Source organism: Cebus imitator, unplaced genomic scaffold, assembly GCF_001604975.1.
Source record: "Cebus imitator isolate Cc_AM_T3 unplaced genomic scaffold, Cebus_imitator-1.0 Scaffold368, whole genome shotgun sequence".
NCBI lineage: Eukaryota > Metazoa > Chordata > Mammalia > Primates > Cebidae > Cebus > Cebus imitator.
In genome coordinates this window covers 479,067-501,228 of record NW_016107683.1, presented here as the reverse complement: position 1 = coordinate 501,228, position 22,162 = coordinate 479,067, and the positions used below count along the sequence as shown (strand labels likewise).

At 44.7% G+C, this 22,162-nt stretch overlaps 1 protein-coding gene across 30 annotated transcripts in view; it reads left to right on the top strand.

Moving 5' to 3' along the window:
• The window catches only part of CELF2 (CUGBP Elav-like family member 2), a 325,875-nt gene extending 316,675 nt beyond the window's left edge, over positions 1 to 9,200 (top strand). For 19 of the 30 annotated variants that reach the window (XM_017507118.2, XM_017507114.2, XM_037730912.1 and 16 more), the window contains 2 exons: positions 870 to 1,013; positions 3,806 to 9,200. In XM_017507118.2, the coding sequence (XP_017362607.1) occupies positions 870 to 1,013; positions 3,806 to 3,933 (272 nt within the window). In that variant the 3' untranslated portion in view covers positions 3,934 to 9,200. The remainder of the gene's footprint in view (positions 1 to 869; positions 1,014 to 3,805) is intronic. The other 11 variants (XM_017507103.2, XM_017507101.2, XM_017507102.2 and 8 more) reach the window with 1 other exon arrangement.
• The last annotated feature ends 12,962 nt before the right edge of the window (positions 9,201 to 22,162 follow it).

The window sequence follows — 22,162 nt, the reverse complement described above, 5'->3', positions numbered from 1 at the left end:
GGGTTGTCCAGTTCGGCAGGCAGACCTGTTCCTTTCCTGTGGAAGCCAGCTGAGGATTCCTGATCTGCTGCAGAAGTCGCCTCACCAATTCTGTGAGCGCCCCTCCTTGGAAGACTCCATGCCTGGAATGCCCAAGAAACAGCCAGCCCTTATCTCCCTCCGCTCATATTTCTTCCCTTTTGTGCTGCTTTTAACTTTCAAATGGTGCTCATATGGGTGGGAGAGAGTCAAGAGAGGGAAAGTGAGGGGAGCTTAGGAGCGCATACCTCTTCTGCAACCGGCGGGGCCAAGATCTTGTCCTTGCTGCCTGTATTTGCTGGGAAAGGAGGGTGGGCAGGCAGAGCTTGGCTTGCCTCAGTATTTGCCAAGACTCAGCCTACCTCCTTTCCTTGCGTCGACTCAGTGCCAGTCATTTCTCATAAAGATGATTATTAGACTGTGTGTTAAGAGACTTGGCAAATCAAAACTGACTAGACAACTAGGCAAATTTATTCTAAATTTTTACAATTTGCTTAGAATGCACAGAGCACCCTTTTTTCTTCTCAGAGCCTGTCTATACCTGAGAAAATATGGCCACCCAAGAGGTGACTGAAATGCATGCCAGGGGGCTATAGTACCAGTGACTCACAGAAGACTGTCTGTGAAAAGGAAGCCGTTCGTAGCCAGCCTGTCTTTGGAAATCAAGAAAATCTGAAGGATGATTGCTTTCTTGAAAGTCACTCCAGCACTTTACACTTACTCATCTGTTTGTTCTTTGTATTGAAAGAAAGCAAAATGCTTAACCTACCTGTTGTTATAGTATTCCTAAGAAGAGACTTTGGAAACTAAGACTCAAGGAATACCTTACTCTGATTTTTTTTCCTCCCTAGGTCCAGAGGGGGCAAACCTCTTTATTTACCACCTTCCACAAGAATTTGGAGACCAGGACATTCTGCAGATGTTCATGCCTTTTGGAAATGTTATCTCTGCTAAAGTCTTCATTGACAAACAGACCAATCTGAGCAAGTGCTTTGGTATGCAAAAGAAACTAAGCTAGACTATTGCATTGGGCTCCCAAGTGAACAGTCATGGGAAGGAAAAGGTGACTGGCAATTTCAGTCAGCATAGGGCCTTCCCCGCGTGGTGGGGGGCTCTCATTTTCTGGATCCTTTTAAGCAGATTTGGGCAAACAAAAGAAGGCTCTGGGAAATTAATGTCAATGCCCATGCCTTAGGTAATGTTCTAGACTATACTATTACGGAGTCTAACCACATTTAGCCCATCTTTCCCACTAATTCCTTACCCCTCTAGGTTTAGTACACTTCAGACACCATGGTTATGGGCAACACCATATTAGGGGCTTATTGGCCTTGACAGACACTTTCACAGACAGAAACCCACTCATCAGCCTCAACACACCACTCATCCACGTTCCCAGGATGAGCGGTTGACGGATCTCACGGTTACACAGTGCACTGCACGACGATGGGATCTGAAGGCCACAGTGGGGGAGTGTGAGACTGGCAGGGGTTGTGGGAATAAATATGGAGTCCAGGAGCGTGCAGCTGTTACCTGAGCTGCCACATGCCCTTTCCTCAATCATCCTGGACTCTGCTTCCTGTGGTGGTTTTCACTCCCTTAGGGAGTAAGGGAAGCTCACTTCCCATACTGATGTTTCACACCAGGACAATAGCATTTAAATATATTCCTTGTTTCATTATTCAAACCCTACTGGCCCCCAAAGCAGTTTAGAGGCCAAGTTGTTCAAACTGTATATTACTTGACAAGCTCAGTGCCCAGTTTGAGCTAGAATATTTGCTTTAATCACTCCTGCAATTTAATAATTCATGTCAGTGGGAGGTAATAACAGCATAAAACCAAGTTTGGTAGGGGCCGGAGGAAACACACAGAATTGAGTGCTTTTAAAGGAAAGTAGCAAAGGGAGGGTGGTTCTTAAACTTAACTCTGGCTGGTAATGGGTAACCAGTCCAAAGATAATGTTTTGGCTTCTAAAACTATTATCATAAGATCTTTCTCATTTCTGCTATCACCCTGGAAGGTCTGAAGGCACCGTTAAAGGACTCCACCTGTCAGCCACTTACAGTCACATTACCCTAGTGGCAAAGCTTTCAGCTGGAACCCATTATTAGGCTGCTGCTGTGGCAACTGTATAAAACCCTTTGTGATGGTAAAGAGTGATATGCAAATGAAATCATGATAGGATGTGTGTGTGTGTTTGAGCATGAGCCTACTTTAGGGAGGCTTCCCTACACAAGGTTTACAAGGTTTTGAGGCTGCCTCTTCTGTTTTTCATAAATAATATTCTGGGTTTATTTGGAAGGGCATTCTGCTTCATGATTTAATATTTACTTCCTTGAAAACAGATTAGCCAATGTAAATGTAAACCATAGCTATTAGTGTCAGCAGACAATTCTTGAGCATGATGGACTGGTTTCCATTGTTGTTAATCACTGTAGCATCCAGGCTGTCTGATGAGCCAGCCGAATTAATTAGGGTTGCCATCATAAGGTAATACCCCATTCCTTCCTTCCTAGTTCTTAGCCAGGTTTTGTTATCCTTTGTCCATTTACATTCTGTAACTATCTTGCTGTTCCTTGATAAAGACCCCGAGGGAAAGGAAAGTCAGAGCAAAAATCTCAGATCCCATTTATTGGGAATGAGACTGAATAAAAATTTAAACAGCCACTTTGCAGTACGGCCTGCCTCTGAAAAGCTGACCAGCGTTACGCTGCATGCCCCTTTTTATCAGCTGAGAATGTACAGAAAGTCATGTCCTTTTCTTCCTCCTCCAGTTTGTCAAGGAATTTTCTTTATCTTTACTAGCAGATGGATGGAAGTGCTTAGTACAGAACCTTCTGAACAGCTGACGTTCATACCTAAAAGTAAATGAGGACAATAGCTTCCTGTCACCACCCTCCACAGCCTTGCTGCACCTCTGCTGCTGCCTCTCAGTGCTGGAGCAGACTCTTGAGACTGAGGTCCTCTTGTCTCTGGGTCTTTGCAGAGTAGCAGTAGTTCTTTTTCAAAAGCATGTCCTCCCTGCTGTTTTTGGTAGAGGTAGCTGCTACAGAGTAAGAGATGGGGAATTCTCATCAGATGATTAAGCTCTAAGCCGTTGACTGTTTATGCCCCCAGACTTTGGGAGATGCCAGGTAGCAATTTCCTTTCTGTTGAATTCACTGGAGCTTTGGAAATGGAAAGGGAGATAAGGAGAAAGGCCCAGCACTTCCCTAGTCTCCTTGGTCCCAACCGGTAGAGTTAACTTGCTAATTGACCCATCCTCCAGGCAAACAGGCGTGGGCTCTGTGTGACAGACCATGGAGAGCTGGAGTGAGGCAGGGGCTTGACAGGATCTGCTCTTCTCCAGCCCTTCCCGAGCCTGCCTGTCGGCCTCACCTGGTTAGGACATGTGATCCCCTGCAGCCCTGAAATAGTTACGGCACTGCTTGTATGAGCAGCTGAGTAGCATGTACATACCTGGGGTTCTCACCGAAAGATGCTAAGAGACTTGAAACACAATGATTTCAGCAACTTCAGTAAATGGAACTGAATTCCCGCAAACAATTGCATCTGACGCTTCAGTGTTCTGGGGAGGGGTGTGTTCTTCGGACCACCTTTCAGTCCAGCTGCTCAATGGGCTTGCATCATTGTCCACTCATGGTGGACACACAATCAGTTGGGCAGAGCACTGGCGAACCTGTGGGGCTGGCGCCCCATGCTGCCTCTTGAGCCCTCCCCAGAGCCCTGGCTCCCTTTTCTGCTGGGGTCCCTCTCCAGCCTGACTTCCACCCTCGGTGTTTTCCAGGTTTTGTTAGCTACGACAATCCAGTCTCTGCACAAGCTGCTATCCAGGCTATGAATGGCTTTCAGATCGGCATGAAACGCTTGAAGGTGCAGCTGAAGCGCTCCAAAAACGACAGCAAACCTTACTGATCCTAACCCCAGAGGCTCCCTGCTCTCATTTTAGCTTTCTTAGGGTAAGTCCCACGAGCCAGCCTGTCTCAACAGGAAAGGCAGAGGAGGACCACATTGCCAACTTTTACCAAGAGAGACGGTTATTTTTACAATAAGGCCTCCATGTCCCCACCCACTTCCCCTACCCAGTTTGCCATAATTAAAACTTGGCCTACCTTGTTTCTATTGAGTAAATTCCTCCTCCAGTTGTGCCACTGTATTCTCCTTTGTTTTGCAATTTGAATCTCCTTTTACCTTTTTCTTAAATTTTTTTTGTTTTTGCTTTTTTAAAGAGAAGCATATACACAAATAAATGGCATCTTGAGAATTTAAAAGGCAAACAAACGCTAATGTGCAATTCTAACTCTGAAACCACTGGTGCCCCAAGAGCACTGCCTGGAGAATTCACCCCTCCTTGCCCGGCACCCGCCCCTGGAGGGAGGGCCCGGCACTTAGAGGTTAACGGTGGCCTAGGAGAGGGAGAAGCCAGGAGAAGCACTTACTCCAACCACACGTCTTTCCACTACATCGGCTTGTTTTACTAAGTAGGATTTTATTTTAGGGTTCAAAGAAACATAACATTTATTGGTCAAATTATTACACTGGTTGTCTACTTCGTTATTGTTTTATTTTAGTTTTTAGAAAGGATTAATGTACAAAAAGATTTAGAGATCTGTTTCTTAAAGCTACAGGGTTTAAAAAATAAAAATGAGTGAAAATACTTGATGTTTCTTGAAAGATAAATTTAATAATAATAAATAAATACATAAATACATAAATAAAAAAGCCACAGGCCTGTAAATTTTATTTGTAAAAAAAGCATTTCTATTTTTATACAAAATTTTTACTGCCTCAGAAATAATGGAAGTTATTTATTGCCTATTGTTAACTTATTGGGTACCTAAAGAGCAGTTCTCTGTCTAGCTAGAACCTTCTGAAGTAGTCTCTAGAGGAATTGTTCTAGGAATGGGCTTTTTTTCACCGTTGAACCCTAGACCTAAAGTTCATGCTTTATCTTCTCGTTGTTTGTATCTGTCTGATGATTTTGTTCGTAACTTCCATTATCTAGTTTACAGTTCAGTCGTCTGACTTTCCCCGTATGTCACATTTGTTGAAACTGGACCCTCTCCCCTGTCCCTCACCCCACAACATCCAGAATCCATCCCCTCACTCTCTCCAGATGGATTCTCTTGGGGTTTCATTGTGCTGTGGATAAAGAGTGTAAGAAATGCAAATTATGTGAATGGCTCGGAGACTCCCTAATGACGGAAGATTTGCATTAGATTTTCTCCTGCACCCTTAAAAGTTATTTTGTTGCTGCTGCATAGATTCTGTGTAACTTTTTACTCTTCCTTGTTTTTTCCCTAGACATCTTCATGCCCGTTAGTTCATCGTTTGCCTAGCATGTCCCTGTGGCGTCTCAAAAAAAAAGTTTCATCGTCCCGTCATTGTTTCTGATGTCTTTCTGACCTCACATCATATTTGGTTCTCCTACTGACCTTTGATCTAGTTTGACCTTTGAAATTTGCATGTGACCTCATCTAGCTATGAATTCTGGGAAGTCAATGTGAAAAACATTGCTGCATTCATGCAAGACTGAAATTTATTAGACAAATTCATTATAGAAAAAACCTGTGGCAAAAATGTTTTTTTCTTATTTTTTTTCTTTTCATAAAACAGACTTGAAAGTATTATACAGGGATTGGCATTCTTCCCGGTCACTGGTAACAATAGCAATATGTGTCCAGGGACACAGAATGTTGGTTTCTAACAGACTACTTCCAAAAACAGTTTGAGAAAAAAACTGTCTGATTTTAAGTCTCTAGAGGTCTGTAATAGTTTTTACATTTTTCAGGCAGTGTAAAGTTTTTTGATAAGGCCATTTTAGGTGGCTCACTTTCTCATTAAGATATATATATAGAACCACTTTTTGTAGATTAGTATAAGAAAAATATTTACCCTGTTTTGGGGCAAATGCTACCTATTTGTGTCACCTTTTGCTGAACTCACAGTTAGACAATCCATGGTTTAATGCACATGAAATTACCTATATTTTATACTGTTTCAATGTACAGGAGAAAGGTTACTGTAAACTGTGTTATGTTGGTGCTTCTGTGAATTAAGTTGTGGTTTCATCATGAGTCTTATGGTCTTAATGTTCTTTGTTGATAAGACAAGTTTAGAATTGGTTTACTTAATAAAAAAAAGAATTAAAAAAAAAAAAAAAAGTTGTTTGCTTAAAACAAATTTCATGTGAGGGGGAAAAAAAAAACCTATTCCAGAATAAGTTTTGTGTTGGCTTGTGAAGCATTGATGTCATTTTTTTTAATTGTGAACTATTTAGATGTGTTTGTGTTCAGCAAAATGTGATCTGTTTTTTCTTTTAAAGAAAAAAAGTGAAAATATATAGTGCCAAATTCCAAAGGTACTTCCTTCCTAGAGCTTCAGTGTGTTTCTTGTGAGAAGTAATTTGATAACATGGGTATTTTATTATGTGTTTTGTATAAATCCCTAATATTTAAAAAAAAAAAAAAAAAAGGTTAAAAACTTTGTTAACTTGCTATCCTGTGGTCTTGTTGCCTGAAATTGTTATTGTTTGTTATTTCTCTAATGTTTTTTGTAAGACATTGTATAAGTGCCCATGTCCCACTTTTTTAACCACTCCACACATCAGTGCTGTGAAGGCAACCTCACCATGTATTTTCTTCATAATCTATGGAAACCTCTAAGGTGAGAAAGTTTTGAACTTTTAACCCTTTCTAACCAGAGCTATCTGGAATGTTAACCTTTTCTACTGTCATGATTTGAGTTTGTTTTGGGGTGTTTCTAATTTGGATATTTTTCCCTGCATCTATCCTCTAAGTTGTTTCCAATGACTACTTTTTCTTTGGTTAAGATCCAAAAGAATTAAGATCCAAAAGATTCCATGAGGCCAATCTAAAGGGAAAAAAAATCCTATACTACTTTTGATTATTTCTCATTGTTTTTTGGAAAAGAATTCCTACTGTGCTACTAGAATTCCTTCTGGAGTTTTAATTAGTAATTGGATAAACCCTGAGGGAAAACGGAGGTAGATTCAGCACCTAACAATCCTGTATGCTTTTGAGATCACATTTAGCAGTGTGTCCTAGTCTACAATAGTTTCATATACTGTGCAGTAAAACGACTTTGTGGCAGGATAGTCTCGTGAGGGGTTTTGCTTTTGTTTCTTAACTACTCCTAAATACTGTTTCTAATCAGCCATTATGCTGGGGCATCTCCGACCCCAGTAGATACCTCTGAATATACCAGGTGTCTGGAGTTAGAAGCCCATCGCCCTTTTCCAGCCTTCTTGTTTTTCTTTAATTGAACGCATTTAAAGGGGACTGACCATCTAAGTAAAGCTCAGTTCTTTATCGCAATTTACTGACCAAATACCTAGCACCAATTCCTGCTGCCACTTTTTAAAGTGCCATATGACTTTCTGTGAACAGGTACCTTGCTGTCTTGACAAATCCTAATGTCACACCTACTGCCCCAACACAAACTCCAGCCTTCCTCTCTAGCATGCCCCGGAAGCTTCTTGATCTCAGCTCCCCTTCCCCGCTCAGCACCCTGTTAGGATCAGTGTGTGTGGATGTGATAGCCCTGGGATGGAAAGGACTAGCCTCTACTGATGCAAAAAAAAATTAATAACAAACGTTTCCTTCTTAAAGCACATGCACTTACAATGACATGATTTGTATTGTCGTCACACGTGTTTACTACTGCTGGGGCCTTCCTTCATCCTCTGAGGGCTATTTTGTACTTCCTGCAGCAATCAGCTTAGTAACAAGTTACCACATCTGTCTCTCTGAGAAGACGATGTGTGTCAACACACACATGGAAACACAAGAGCCCACCACTTGAATTTCTAAGGCTATTTCATTCTGAAACTCCTTATCAATTAAATAAACCTCAACGAAAAACAATTTTGATTTCTTTACTGAAGCAGATGCCCCTCCCCATTTCCCTCTCAACCCACCTGCATGCATCTCCCCCAGAGGAAACACTGAGGGCAGGGGACAAGAGGCTCAGGACCCACACTCCCAGTCGAGTGTTTCTTCTTCACGAGTAACCAAGAGAGGACATGAGGGGGAAAGTCCTTTTTTGCCCTTCTCTAAAAGATAACTTTCTTCTTCAGAGACAAACTGTCCTTCTATCCACTTGATCTTTTAGTATCAAAAGGACAAAGCTGCAAGGGTGCAAAGGGCCTATGCCAGAAGAAAACACACAGGGAAACTGCTTTTTTAATCAAATGTAGAGAATAGTTATTTGTAATCTAAATTAGAGAATTGTGATACAATGGCAGTCCTCAAAGGCTTAATGAGTTCATCTTTCTTTCACCATAGGGGTTAGAGTTCTTTGGCTTGTGCTACTCTGGAATCATTTCACTGTTTGTTTTTATTATCTTAAGTGCTAATTAAAAAAATAAAATTTTAAAAAAAACTTGTAGTTTCATTACCTTTTTGAATAATGTCATACAAAAAATGTATTTGTGTTTTTTTTGTGCTGTGAGAATTGATGTTTATAGATTAATAATCATTTTGTTTAGAATTACAAACTAGTTTTTAAATATTGTCTGAGAAAAGCCAAAGTTAATGCACCCTAGTGGAAACTGTAAGACCATTTGAGTATTGTTTGTTTTATTGATGCATTTGGATTTTGTTGTTTGATGGAATTTGAGCCAAAAAAAGAAAAATACGCAGGCTTTCCTATTTCTACAACTGATTGTACTTAAGCATTTTGTACCAGTGGAACTTTTTATACTGGAGATTAAAAAAAAGTGGAAATTTTTGTGGCTTACTCTGGTGGGCCCCTGACAATGACTGATTTCAAGTTTGATTTTGGGTTGATAGAAAGTTGCTTTTCTTTTGAGAATTAAAAACTTTGGCTTGATTTCTTTTTTCCCTTTGCTTATATCTAGCATTAGAATTTTGTCTTAAAATAACAGCGGTAAGTTTCACTTTTTATTCTGTATTGTGCAGTTAACACAATAAGGTAATTAGATATTTAGAAGTACTCAGTCACTTTAAGTGGATAAATGTATTAGTTAAAACTTTAGGGTTTGCTTTTTTGCTGTTTAGATCAAAGTTTTTTCTGATTCTTCTGTCCTCATTGTGAACATAACTGTGTAGTTGAAACAGTCAAACTTATTTTTGTAATGTATGTTATTGTGTGATGCAGTTTTTTGCTTCTGTCTCCAATATTAAACCATTTTCCTAATACTTGTTTCTCTCTCTGCGTGTTGTATTGTTGGTAGCCATTATGTGTTGGTGATACATCTACACACCTCGCTGTTTCACGTATCTGTTTTTTTCTCTATGTTGTGTAAAAAGATACAGTCGATTCCACTTAAGTGAATATCTGATTTGGGAAAGGGGAAACTGCACACCAGCCACCTTTGATTTATGTACAACCGCCCACTCGAACTCCTGCTTCCAAGATTTACACACTTTTTTCTACAGTTCACCTCAGTAACTGCCTACGGGGTTGGATTTGCCAAGGTGTTTTACGGTCTTTTGACCACACAGGTTAATTTCACCTTCTCTCTCCTCCCTCATGAATCTATCCTTGCAGTTCTTAACATACATTCCAGACTGCTGCTGGGGTTTCCTCTATACCCACGAGGCCAAAGCCACATCAGTACAGTCGAACTCTTCATAGACACTAATCACCTTTCTAAAAGAGGTGAGTTCTCCAGGCAAGAAAAATAAACTTAGCCGTGAATGGAAGATGTGAAAAGGGTTAAACTTAAGTCTATTTGTTGCCATCAATCAAAAGATATGTATAGAAAAGTCATTTAAATTATTTATTTCTACAAGCTAATGGAATCCAGGAGCAGCTTTAATTATTAACACTAACGGAAAAGAAGTATTTCCAAGGGCCCAAACGGAAGCCCTACTCAGTCTGGGGGGCGGCGGGCACGGGGAGGTCAAGTTTCTCACATTCAAGCTGTCTTCATAGTTTACTGTCCTTTTCCAAACACAAGCTAATTACGCCATATGCATCCACACACTCCCTCCTGGATGAACATAAGAGCTCAGAGTAAGTCTCATCCCCACTGTCACCCCAAGGCCAGTTATCAAATACTGTTCCTTCTATGCCCTCACAGACTGAAGCCACAGGCCCTGTTCTGCCTATGCTCAGGAATCTGATCGCTCTTAAAGTGCTCTTACAAGATTCCGTCGATGTTTCCTCCCTCTGTCTTATCTTTCCTTCCACTATTTTCAGACGCACAAGCTCTGTCTGACTCAGGCCACCCAGCACCTGGCAGCCCTCCTCTGGGTGCCAGTGAACTCTCTCCCAGTAGGTGCTCAGGCTCTTTACCCTCTCGTTGCAGCAGCCCCTCTGGCCCAAGATTGTATTTTCTAGTCTGCTTAACAATAGAGGGGACTGGCGAGGTGGAGGAAGGGAGGCTCCCTCGCCGGGGCTGGCTGCCTCAGTGATGCTGATGCCACCAGCTCCAGCCTGCAAGGATGGAGCTCACTTCCTGCCGCCACTTCGGCTTTCAGTCTCCTCATAGCCTTCAGCAGTCTGCCTCTGAAAATGCACTGCCTACATTAGTGGGAAAGGATGGCTAAGGGTGTGATTTCTTTGTATTAGGGAGGTGGGAGGGGGATGTTGGGAGGTATGGGGGGTGACTAAATTACTTCCAAGGTGTAAGTGTTTATTTTTTAAATCTAGAAGTACATAGATCCACCTTTTTGGCACAAGACAAAATACTCATGCTAAGCAAAGGAAGAGAAAGACAAAGTCAGTTTTTGTTGCTCTTCTAAAGCAACAAATAATTCTCCAAAGAAGGGGACGAAAACGCTAGTTCCTTTAAGCACTTATGACTATCAAGTTGGTCCCTGCTGAATTCAGACCCATAGTTTTGAGTCGGCATGACCCTGCTGCAGTGTGAACAAGGTGTATCGGTTTGCCACACACAGACTACTTTGTATTGCAGCACTGTCAACACCCGCCCTGCTGATGGAAGCCACACAAGCTGCCCAGCCCACAGCTGAGGGGCTCGGACTCTTAGCTAGCAGGCTAGGACACACAGTGAACATAAATGTACTGTGAATCGTTCCTGATAAGTGAATAAAACATTGTGACCAAACAATCAGCTTATTCACTTATCAGGAATCGACTGTTCTGCTAATTTGCTGTTTTTGTTTCTCATCTCTGTTGTAGTTCACTACTTTTGCTGTGTTCTGTTTTCTCCTCTCATGCTTGGGCAAATCACTGGGAATATTATCTTCATGTGACCATGAAACGTTTATATTGAGTGAAAATGATATCTTAACAAAATCTATGCACTTGCTATCAGGAACACAATACTGGATGTGTCTTATATATATTGAACTATATAGTACTCGATTTCTTAAATAAAGCTTAAGAAAGGACTTTGTTGTGTGTAAAGTTAATGTGATTATTTTTCAAAGCAGTGTTTCTAAGGTATTTTTGTTCTTTTAAGTCTTGAGTGATACAGGATATTTTTCATTAAAATTATATCACTGGCTTTATGACTTAATATTCAATAAATTGACTTTGGAAACAAAAGTTCTTCGTAGTGCATTTAAGCCAAGAGACCTCTGGAAATCCATCCCCTGCCTCGTGACCACAGCGCGTCTCTACCCACGCACCATGGGTGGCAGAACAGAGCAGTCCTTTCATGGCCAAAAAGCCCACTAGGAAGTACCTAGCATCCGCCCCAACCTAGAAAACCCAACTGCTTTTCTGGATGTGATCTCTTTAGGCCCAGAAGAAAGGGGACCAAAGAGAAAGGCAGATCCAGGAATAATGCTGGTTTGTGTCAATACTTTACCAGAATGATGTGACACTGAAACCATGCCCTGCTGGAGAACAATAGCTGCCCTATTCAGAACCACAGAATGAGAGTCAGCGAGAGAAGGCATTTGATCATTCAGGATGAGAAGGGTAATGTTTCAAAGCGGTATGTGAAAGACAGACATCCTATAACAGTTGCAGAACTTAAACGGGAGGCCTGCTGCTTAGCCTTTTGATGGAATATTTTTGAAATTTTTCCTGCAGGCCATAAGTTTGAACAGAATGGCATTTTCTGTTGGATTCCTTTTTTGCTTCAGGGTTTTATGTTGGATTTGTTTTTCTAGCTTAATGTCTGATTCTAAGAAAAAGTCCTTAACAACTTCTTGCAAAATGGCACAAGAATCCTGATCCTTTATGAAGCAAATCTCATTTATCCTGGTAATGAGGGACAGAAAGAGCAGTTAATGAAAACCCACAGATAATCCAGAATTCTTCCATTCTCTGCCTTCTCCCACCACAAACCACCTACTCATAAGTTTCTCACAAAGAAAGAAACAAACTTCTAGTGAAAGTGAGGAAGCAGAGAAAGAACCAAGAAGCAGGAAAAGATAGCCAAAGCCAAGGGCCTGGAGGGGGCACCTGCTGGGGCCACGCAGCCGCCTGGGGAGCACTTAACACTGGCACACCTGTCATCCACGAGACCTGGGTGCGGGTGCTGAGGAGCTGCCTGTGTGTGGGGTGCCCCTTCGCAGAACTCCCTTGCCAGTCAGGCACACAGCTAGAAAGCCCCCCTTCTGTAAAGAGCACACGGCCAAGGGCATCATGGGTAGGAGCATGCTGAGTTAGTCGGGGAAGGAGGAATAAGGCCAACATATTCCCCTGTTGGTCTGCAGCCCTGATTCCAGAGTCCCCCATGTCTCCCTAACCAGGGGCTGCATGCTGGGAGACCAGCACAGAGTGACAGGTCAAGAGAGCTGGAAGTCACCTCTAGGCAGGAGCTGCTTTCTGAGGAATACTCCCTGTCTTATAGCCTCTCTGTTCAGTCAGCAAAGCAGCCTGGCACCAGCTTCTACATGCCTGCATCAGAAAGTATTTAATATTAAACTACACATACAGTGTTCTCCAACTGGTCACTTAGAGCTGAAGTCGCACGTAAGAATCCCCAGTTGTGGGACACTGGAGGATCCCTCTCTCATGAAGCTGCTGTGACATGTATAGAAAGTTCTCAAGTGCATTCTCTGGAAAGCCAGACTGCCTCAATGTGAATGCCAGCTCTACCACTAATTACCCAGGGAACCTCTGTGCCTGAATTTCCTCATTAGCTCAAGGAGGGTAAAAATAATACCTAATGCATGGGGTTGTTATGAGGATCAACTAAGCCAATACACGGAAAATGATGTGCTCAGGGTCCAGGGCGCCGTAAGCGCTCTCCAGGGTCGCAGGTGAGCTGGAGCAGCCAACTCGCCTACAGAACTCGCCTGTGCCAGCCTGGTTGAACTCACCTCTGCTGGCCTCTGGCTTCTCACCTTCTCCCGGCAGGTATCCGTTTAGCCACCTGCAGAGAGCCCCACAGAGCTCCCTGGGTTCCCTGGGGAACTGTAGACAAGGTCTGACCAGAAAGCACAGCTCTTCCAGCAGAGCTCTCTGCACTGACAAGTCCCAAACAGACCCCTTTCAGAGACACTGTCCACTGGCAGCACCTCCCCTTACAGGCTCACACACTGCACAACTCCAGGAAGCCACCAACTCATCCCACGCTAGGAAATGGAAACCAATTCCTCACTCTAATCCATCCCTTCCTACCTGGATCTTATTTAGGCATCCCTTCCCCAAAAGAAAAGCCTAGCTGTCCGGTTTGGGCCCAAGGCAGGAATCACAAGATCACCTCTAGATTTGCCTATGACAAGCCTGTAGGTTCCAAGCCCTTCCAAGGGAGAGTGGTCCTCAACAGCAACCTGAATCAGTATATGACCACCTCGGGAAGAACAGAGGTCAGGCTTCTGAAACTGCAGGTGCACGGATGCAGCCAGGCAGAGAGCACTCGACCCCCACCCTCATCCCCATCCTCACCCTGCTCCCAGTTTCGTAAATGCCCTCTGCTTTGGTTTTATTTCTTGGTGATCTGTGCAGAAGTTTGGAAAAGTGATTTGCTACCGAAAGCACAAAGATGAAAAGCCATTGCTTTAGCAGAGGGTGACTCTTAAGAGAAATTCACCATTACCTAAGCCCTGCAGCAAACATTTATGGTCTTTGTGGTCATTCTCCCCCTCCCTCCTCTCTCTACTCGCTTCTGTCTTCCCACATTTTTGCGATACTACAGAACATTTGCTATTTATGGTATGCTGTTTCCATGTCACATCTGTCTGTCTCCTAGCATGACTGTGAGCTCTCTGAAGGAAGTGACTGTGTCTCATCCATCACTGGGTCCCCTGTGCCTTGCACAGTGCCTGCCATCTAGTCAGGGTTCAAACATGCTGGATGATTGAGGAGACTCCCAGAAGCAACAGTGACCATGCCGGGGCTGGAGAAAGGGCCTCCTTATTCAACTGCAGATGGACTCAGGAGGATGGAAACTGGAGATGTCCTGCCAAAAGTCAGGGGCCACAACAAGGGGGCCTGGGGCATGGGTGGGAACAAGGGAGAACCACTATGGTGAGCCCCCCATGGGGGCTCTGTCTGGTGGCCCCAGAGGTCCTCAGCTAAGGGGCCCCAAATGGAGGACTTGCCTGCAGTGAGGTCAAGCCACCTCAGATGCCCCGCCATCTCTTTCTGCACCTCTCAGGAACATTTTATATCTAGATACTGCCTCTAGACAGAAGTTGAATATCTCAGAGATAAGAAGAGCCACAGAACTAAGTACACATGAACAGAACACTGTGGAGACAGGCGTCTGACTCAGGCAGTCCTGAGAAGCAGATCCTCTCCCTTCCGCGATCTCCCATGGCAGCTCCTGTTGGGCCCGGCAAGTCAGTGTCTGGGGCAGGATGGGACCACACCAGCCCCCGCCCTGCACAACACAACCCAGCCATTCACACAGCCATGGACAGGCACAAGGTCCCCACTGCTGCAGGGATGCCATTTGGCGGCAGCATGCAGGACATGGGCTTGGATCCTAGTTCTGTGTCCCAGCACATCAATAGCTACCACGGAGTAAGGACACACACCACTAATCATTCCTCTGTTCAAAACACACATTAAAGAGCCACCTCACAGAAGGTGCTGGGGCAGGGCCGTGGGTGCACAGTTAACACATCATACCCATGCCTCTAAAGTCTGGCCATAATTAGCTTCTCTGCCAAATGCAGGGAAAACACTTCAAACAGGTAAGCAAGTGGATGGTTCAGGCAAACCTCTCTCCCCGCACAGCAGACACTGCATTCCAGGGTGCCCACATGGATTATTTGCTCAGAGACAGCTTGATGGGACTCTGCCTTGGCTGAGCTCAGTGTTGCTCAGACTCAATATCGCCCCGGGGGAGCTTAAATGGCTATCCTGGGGAGGACAAAAGACAGTGGGAGACGAGGCAAAGAGCCCCCTAAAGCTTCTACACACCGATATCTTTACTGAGGCCAGAGCTGACCAAAGTGGCCCCAGTGCTCCAGTCATGTTCTCCAACCTGCCAACTATGGCACATTATTCCCTGTCTACAAAAATGGGATCCAACCAACAGCTTCACATTTTTAAAACTATGAACCGAAACACATGCTGAGTGCCTTCCCCTCAAGGAACACAAAGAGGCTGTGTAGCTGGGTGGGGTAGATGTAAGGGAGGACAGGGCCTCTGTGGGCCTGAGGGGCAGGGGCTCTGGCAAGAGAAGAATGCCCTGCTGAGCTGATGCTGCAGTCACCCCCACCTGGAGCTCCAGGAATCCATGCCCCACAGCCCAGTTCTGCCCGCTTTCCATTCCCCACTCGCCTTGCCCTGTCTCCCACTGTCTTTTATCCTCCCCCAGGACAGCTGTTTAAGCTCCAGTGGGGTGATACTGAGTCTGAGCAACAGTGAGCTCAGCCAAGGCAGAATGTCCCACTGACTGCATCGCCCCTGGAGGCCCCATTTGGCCTCTACTACAGTGTCAGCACATCCCTGTTCGAAGCCTCGACTTCTGCCCAGCAGCAACAAACTGTTGGTGCCCACTTGCCTGCCTTCCCTGGCACATGGGGCTCTGCAGAGATGGTGTCAGTGAAGGAGAGATTCCCAACTCAAGTCCCCTGGCCCTGTGATGAGAGGATCACAAGCAAGCAGCCTCTCACATTGGCCAGGGCAAACCAACAGGAAATATTGGCAATCTGTCACTTGAGAATGTGATTATAAATATATGTCACACACCTCTACAATTACAACCATCCCAGTTAAAATCTGAATAATTCATAAACTTAGTGTGGTATGAATTTGGAAACACTGATCTGAAGTAATGTTTTCCAAACTATATTCTACAGACATTACCCTGCAAGATAATCTATGGGGAAAAATGAGCTTGGCAGCTAAGAAGGTGTGAGGAGTGCTGTTAACCCAGTCCTCCTGGAAGCTGCCCATATGCAGTCCCTTAGAAAAGCTCTGGGGCAGCTCTGCACCCTGTGGCAAAGACCCACCCCGTTCACCCTGTCCAGCTCAGTGCACGCTGCATTTTCCTTCTTGCAACTCTGTCATCCTGTGATACCTCTTAACTGGAGGGGTGATGCAGTGCTGTAGGGAAGCACATGGACTTTGGAACAACGCTCCCTGGGTTTGACCATGGCTCTGCCACTTGCTAGCTTGCACCTGGAGCAAGTTCCTCAGTTTCATCATCTGTGAAACACAGGACACCAACAGCAGTACCTACCTGTATGCAAACTATTCATAACAGCATTTACAACACAATCAGTTCTAGAGAGGTGTTTATGAACAGCCAGATGAACTAGCATCCTAAGGCACACTTTGGGAAACACTAGTAGAGAATTGGAAGCCCTATCGAATTCTGGAGACATCGTCTCTCCATAAGATTACAGGCTGGTAGGAGAAAGGGTATATAATTATGACTCAACATATTAACTCATGAGCAATGAATATGTGTGGACTTTGGAACCCAAAGAAGGGAAGGAATTGCATTTTTGGTGAGGAAGGCTTTGGGAAAGATCTACAGCCAAATTGACAGAAATTCCAACACACGAGCAGGATTTCACCAAGCCGAAAACTAGAGTATGACTGCGGCAAATACAGAGTAGGTGTGCAGTGTGGCTGGGGACAGTGAGCAGCCGTATTTGACTAGAGTAGATGGGAGCCAGAAGACAGGGCGATGCACTTCACTGGAAACGCGGCTGACATTATGTTGTTATGGGCCCCATGTTCCAAATTAGGGACCTTGAGATTTCAGTCTACAGGAAATACGGAGCACCAACATCAAAAACAACCAGTCAACCAAGGGCGGATCAGAGTGGGAAGTGAACTGAGTAGAGGAGGAAAAGACTGGGGCAAGGAGACATGTTTCAAGGAAATTAAAACAGTTCAGGTAAGCAGAGAACAAAGAAGCAGTCAGAACACAGAAGGGGAAAACGGGTTGAGAGGTATTTCAAACACAGCACCTGGATCCATCGAATCTCCAGGTAGTATTAGCTTATCTAATTAGCTGCCTTCCCTCTCTTGCAGCTGAACACCATACCCAGCGCACATCAGTCATGTCCCGCCCTGTGAGAAGGTCCTGTTCTCTTCCTGCTGACGTTCCACTTTGAGGCTAATTGCCCCGGCCAAAAACAGACATCTGCTAGTGTGACCCCGAAATACACGGCTGCCTGGTGTTTTGCCCGCCAGCTCCCGGCATCCAGGCGTCTCCTGGCCAACTGCTGGAGTCACTTGAGCACCACGCTGTGCCAGGAGCAGCCCCCAGACCAGTGCCTGGTGTTGTGCCACCTCGCTCCCTCAGGCTGCAGCTGCCATCTGCTATGATCCTCAAAACTGGGAAGGGCTCTCTGCTCCAAAAACTTCCTCACTAACAAGCTCCACTGATAAACTGAAGGCTTCATTCTACCATCAGCTAAAAGGCTAAAATGCAATCAATAATCCCGGAAACAGTTACATAACAGTTCCACCTGGAAACTTGAACAGCCCTTCTTGGCGAGGTGATTTGAATCAAACAGAATAGAAGACACCCAGAGCATGGAAGCGGGGCGGTGGGAGAATGCGGCGGGGGGTGCCTAAGGCCAAACTACTTCTACCACGCTAACATATGGCGCCATCGCTATGTCCCAGGCACGGCGCCGAATGGACTCTTTGCGTATCATCTAAATTACGCAGCAGAGTGACCCACTGAAGTGGGCGTGACTTTCCATTTTGTAAAAGAGCAAACGGGTTCAGATGTGAAATATCTGCCTAAGGCCAAACAGCTACTAACTGGCGCAGCAAAAGCGTTAGGTTCCACAAGGTCCCTAATGGCCACCTGGGCGCACAGGTGGTGAGAGCCTGGGTCATCCCACTGCCCATCGGATGGGCCCTGGTGGTGACGGGGAACAGCCCACCATCAGGTCGACGGGAAAGCCGGCTTGGCACTGAACTCCCGCATGAGCGCAGGACACAGGCCAATGCTGGCCACAGCCATGAGTTCGCTGACCTTGGCCTCAAATGCCAGCTGCAAACCCGGTGAGCCGGGGACCCACTGGGGAAGCGCATGCACGTGTCGTGGCCTCCCTGCACTATCCCTGCTCGCGTAACTGTCTAATGGGGCCGGCACCCGCATCTCATTCCGCGAACTCCGACTTGCGAGGACAGAAACGGTTTCTCCGCTCACAACCGCTGCTTTGCACTCTCATCCCGTCGGTTTCGGGTGTCCGGGGTTGAGACAATAGGTTCTATTGGTCCTGCTTTCCTCAGGCGTCGGGGGCGGGCGGCGGGGAGCGGGCAGGGAATGCGGTGGCTTACCTGGCGTTAGACTGGGCTCCCGCGCGGCTGGCTCCCTCTTCCCCTTCACTGCAGCGTCCTCGTGCCACTTCTCAGTGGGTCGGCCTAGCCCCCACCTTCGACCTTTGACCACGGTTTAGGTGGAGTTGGTCCCACAGCAACTGAGGGTGCCCCTCGAGGCCAGCACAAGCCTGCTTCCGGCCTGGGGCACCTACAAGGCCGCGAGGAACCCTGGGACATCCGGTTGCTGCCGCACAGCTGTCTGGGAAGGGACGCGCGTTGGGCAGGTGGGCGGAGCCGCTGAAAGCCGCACCCACGTGGTGCTCCACGCCCCTGTCCTGCTCCTGCGCCCTGGCTGCCGGCACCTGGGGAGCCTATTGCCCTCCTAGCCTTCCTGCTACAGCCAAGCAGAGAGAGAGGCAGGGAGCAGCTACGGTCACCTTTGCCACTTTCTAATGCAGTCCAGAATGTTTCTCATCTCAGGCAGAAAAATAAAACCCAGCAAGTATTCTTTCCACTATTTCCTGTTTTACGCTGGACCACAGTTCTTAAACTTGGAAGCCAAGCATTTGGTCCTTCGGTTTTTTTGGTTTCACATTCCTTCGGGGTAGAGATGCCAGAGAAAATACAGGGTGCTCAGTCGCAGGAAAATAGTAAATATAAGTATAGTCCACACAATATTTCGGACATACCGAAACTGTTATCTGTTATTTTCAAATTTAACCTAGCATCCTCTGGTTTTATTTGCTAAACCTGGCAACCCTACTTTGGGAAACAGGCCACTTCTAGTACCCTCAATCAGGGTAGTGTCATGGGGTAAAAGGCGTGTGCTTGCCCCTGGGAGGTAAATGATTACCTTGATATTTCACAATATCACCTTCTCACCAAAAAGGCACCCTTCCATGAATGTTTTTAAAGGAAACATGATAAGGGCATTTTATCTGCCAAATCCAGAGTTGTATCCTCTCAGGTATTTATTTGGAACAAATAAAGCTGTCATATATTACATAAGATAGAATGCACATGTTTCTGCAAATTTGTGGCCAGGCAAGCCGCAAAACCGCTTGACTTCGTCCAGGAAAGAATTCAAGGGTGATCCCCTGGTATTAGCAACCAATTATTGAACGATACTGCTCCTTACCAGGTTAACTTATAGGAAGTGTGCCCAGAGCAGCACTTGTGGGCTGTCAGGAACTCCATTTATATCCACCTGTTCCCACTTTCAATCGCATGCAAATTCAGGGGTGGGTTATTTAGAACTTTCTAGGAAAGAGGCAGGAACTTCCGAGTCATTGCCTTGGAAAGGGCCAGCAGCTTCCTGGTCGCTGCCATGGCATTAGTAAACCGTAAAGGCACTGATGGGAGTGTCTTCTGTGAATGAGCAACGAGGGTGGCCAGGCACCTGCTATTGTCACTATCTGCTGGTTCCTGCTGGTTTTTTCACTTCATCTTGTGGGGATAGGGAAGTAAATCTGCTGGTCTCTGCCCTCATTTCCATCTGAGATTAGATATTGCCCCTTACTCTTAAAGGAACAGCAAAAGGGCAGAGGTCTGCCTTCTATAACTGCTTCTTCATGATTTTATGGGCATAGGCCCTGCCTAGTGTTTGAGAGATAATATCTCTGGGCCTGATCTTAGGGGCTCCGTAGCAGGATGTTTGTATTCTCCAGGTCAGACAACTGGATGGGTGGGGAGCATGATGGCAGCATCATCTTCACATGGAATTGTCACAGTCTAGAAGACACAGATTTCACTAAGAAGTTAAACAAGCAAGGTCAAAAATTAGTAATAATAGCTATCAAGGTCTTAGGAAAGGTAACAAAAAAAAAAAAACAGGTGAGAATAATAGGAGTGGTTTACTATTGCATACACTCTTGTCATTTTATTTATCTGTGCATTTGTGAAACAGCAGCTTTAAGTCTTCTAGGGGTTCACAAGTGTAGGTCATGGTGTCCTCCTCTTATACCTGTGGGGACTTACAAGAAACAGGTTTCATCCTGGACAGGGATACCCAGCTAGTGATTCCCTGAAGTTTAATAGCAGTGAGGATACTTTACAATACATGATAAGCTGAAATTGATCCAATGGGTAAGGGGTCCTTTTTTTTTTTTTTTTTTTTTGTTTTTGTTCTCATCCCCAAAGGCCCTTGGCTATTGGTGTTCCCAGTTCTCTTAAGTTAATTACCACATTTTTTTTTTTTTTTTTAAGTTTTCAGTAATACTAAGTCTGCTGGTTGAATAGGGGAAGCTATTCTTTTCTTTTGTGGGAAAGGGCAATCCTTTATTTTCACAATGTTGAAAGACCCTTTGCACCTTGCCTAAATTTCAAGGGGAAGCACAATGAGGCATGTCCAACCCCGTTTCCTGTCATTGCCTGAGTTTTTCATGTTTCTTTGGGATTCTCTTCAGCCAAGGGACTTATAACCAATTAAACATTCTAGGCCAGACAGGAATGGAGGTAGGCAGGCATTCATTATCCCTTAAAACCCTTTTAAGCAATATTAAGAGTCAAAACCTAAAAGCCAAAATTAAGGTTATACATCAGGAAAAACCAAGAGTACAGATTCAAGTTATACTAGGGGAAAACACTGCTTTTATAGGTCTCTAGGATAAAATATTTTAGCATCAGGCCATAACAACCATGGGAAACGTGGAGAAAATATTACTCATGCTGATGAAAAGGCTGAAGAAGACAGTTATTTGTGGGCCTTCTCAAAGGGAGAGCTAAAAGCAGCCTGACACAACAGTGGAACTTTTGAGTTAGGAATCTGTATTAGTCTGTGTTCATGCTGCTGATAAAGACATACCCAAGACTGGGCAATTTACAAAAGAAAGAAGTTTAATGGACTTACAGTTCCACCTGGCTGGGGAGGCCTCACAATCATGGTGGAAGGCAAGGAGCAAGTCACACCTTACATGGAAGGCACCAGGCAAAAAGGGAGCTTGTGCAGTAAAACTCCTGTTTTTAAAACGACCAGATCTCATAAGACTTATTCACTGTCATGAGAACAGCATGGGAAAGACCCAACTCCATGAGAGAATACCATGGGAAAGATCCAATCCCCCCACAAGTTCTTCCCATGACACATGGGCATTGTGGAAGTTATAATTCAAGATGAGATGTGACTAGGGACATGGCCTAACCATATCAGAATCTGTGAAGTTTTTCAAAGAAACAGGTTATAGAATTGAAAAGCAAACATTTTTGTAATTTTACTAACAGCAAATCTATATCTTAGGAAAACCTTGTTTTAACACAGGGGACTGTTCTCTACAATGACTATTAGAAACAATTCTCTTTTCATGACAGCCAAATTAATTACATACAAAATTCCTTTATAAATTACCCTTTACAAACATTATCACAGCTTAGACCACGTTTGACACACTTGGACTTTCTGACTTGTCTAATACTGCTGCTTATTTAAATAACCAGTCATTCTACCCTAGGACAAGAATTTATCATATAAGATCTTTTTTTTATAGAAAATTACTCTTTATATGCTTCCTTACCAATAACTTTTTTTTTACATCATTCTTTTCTACTT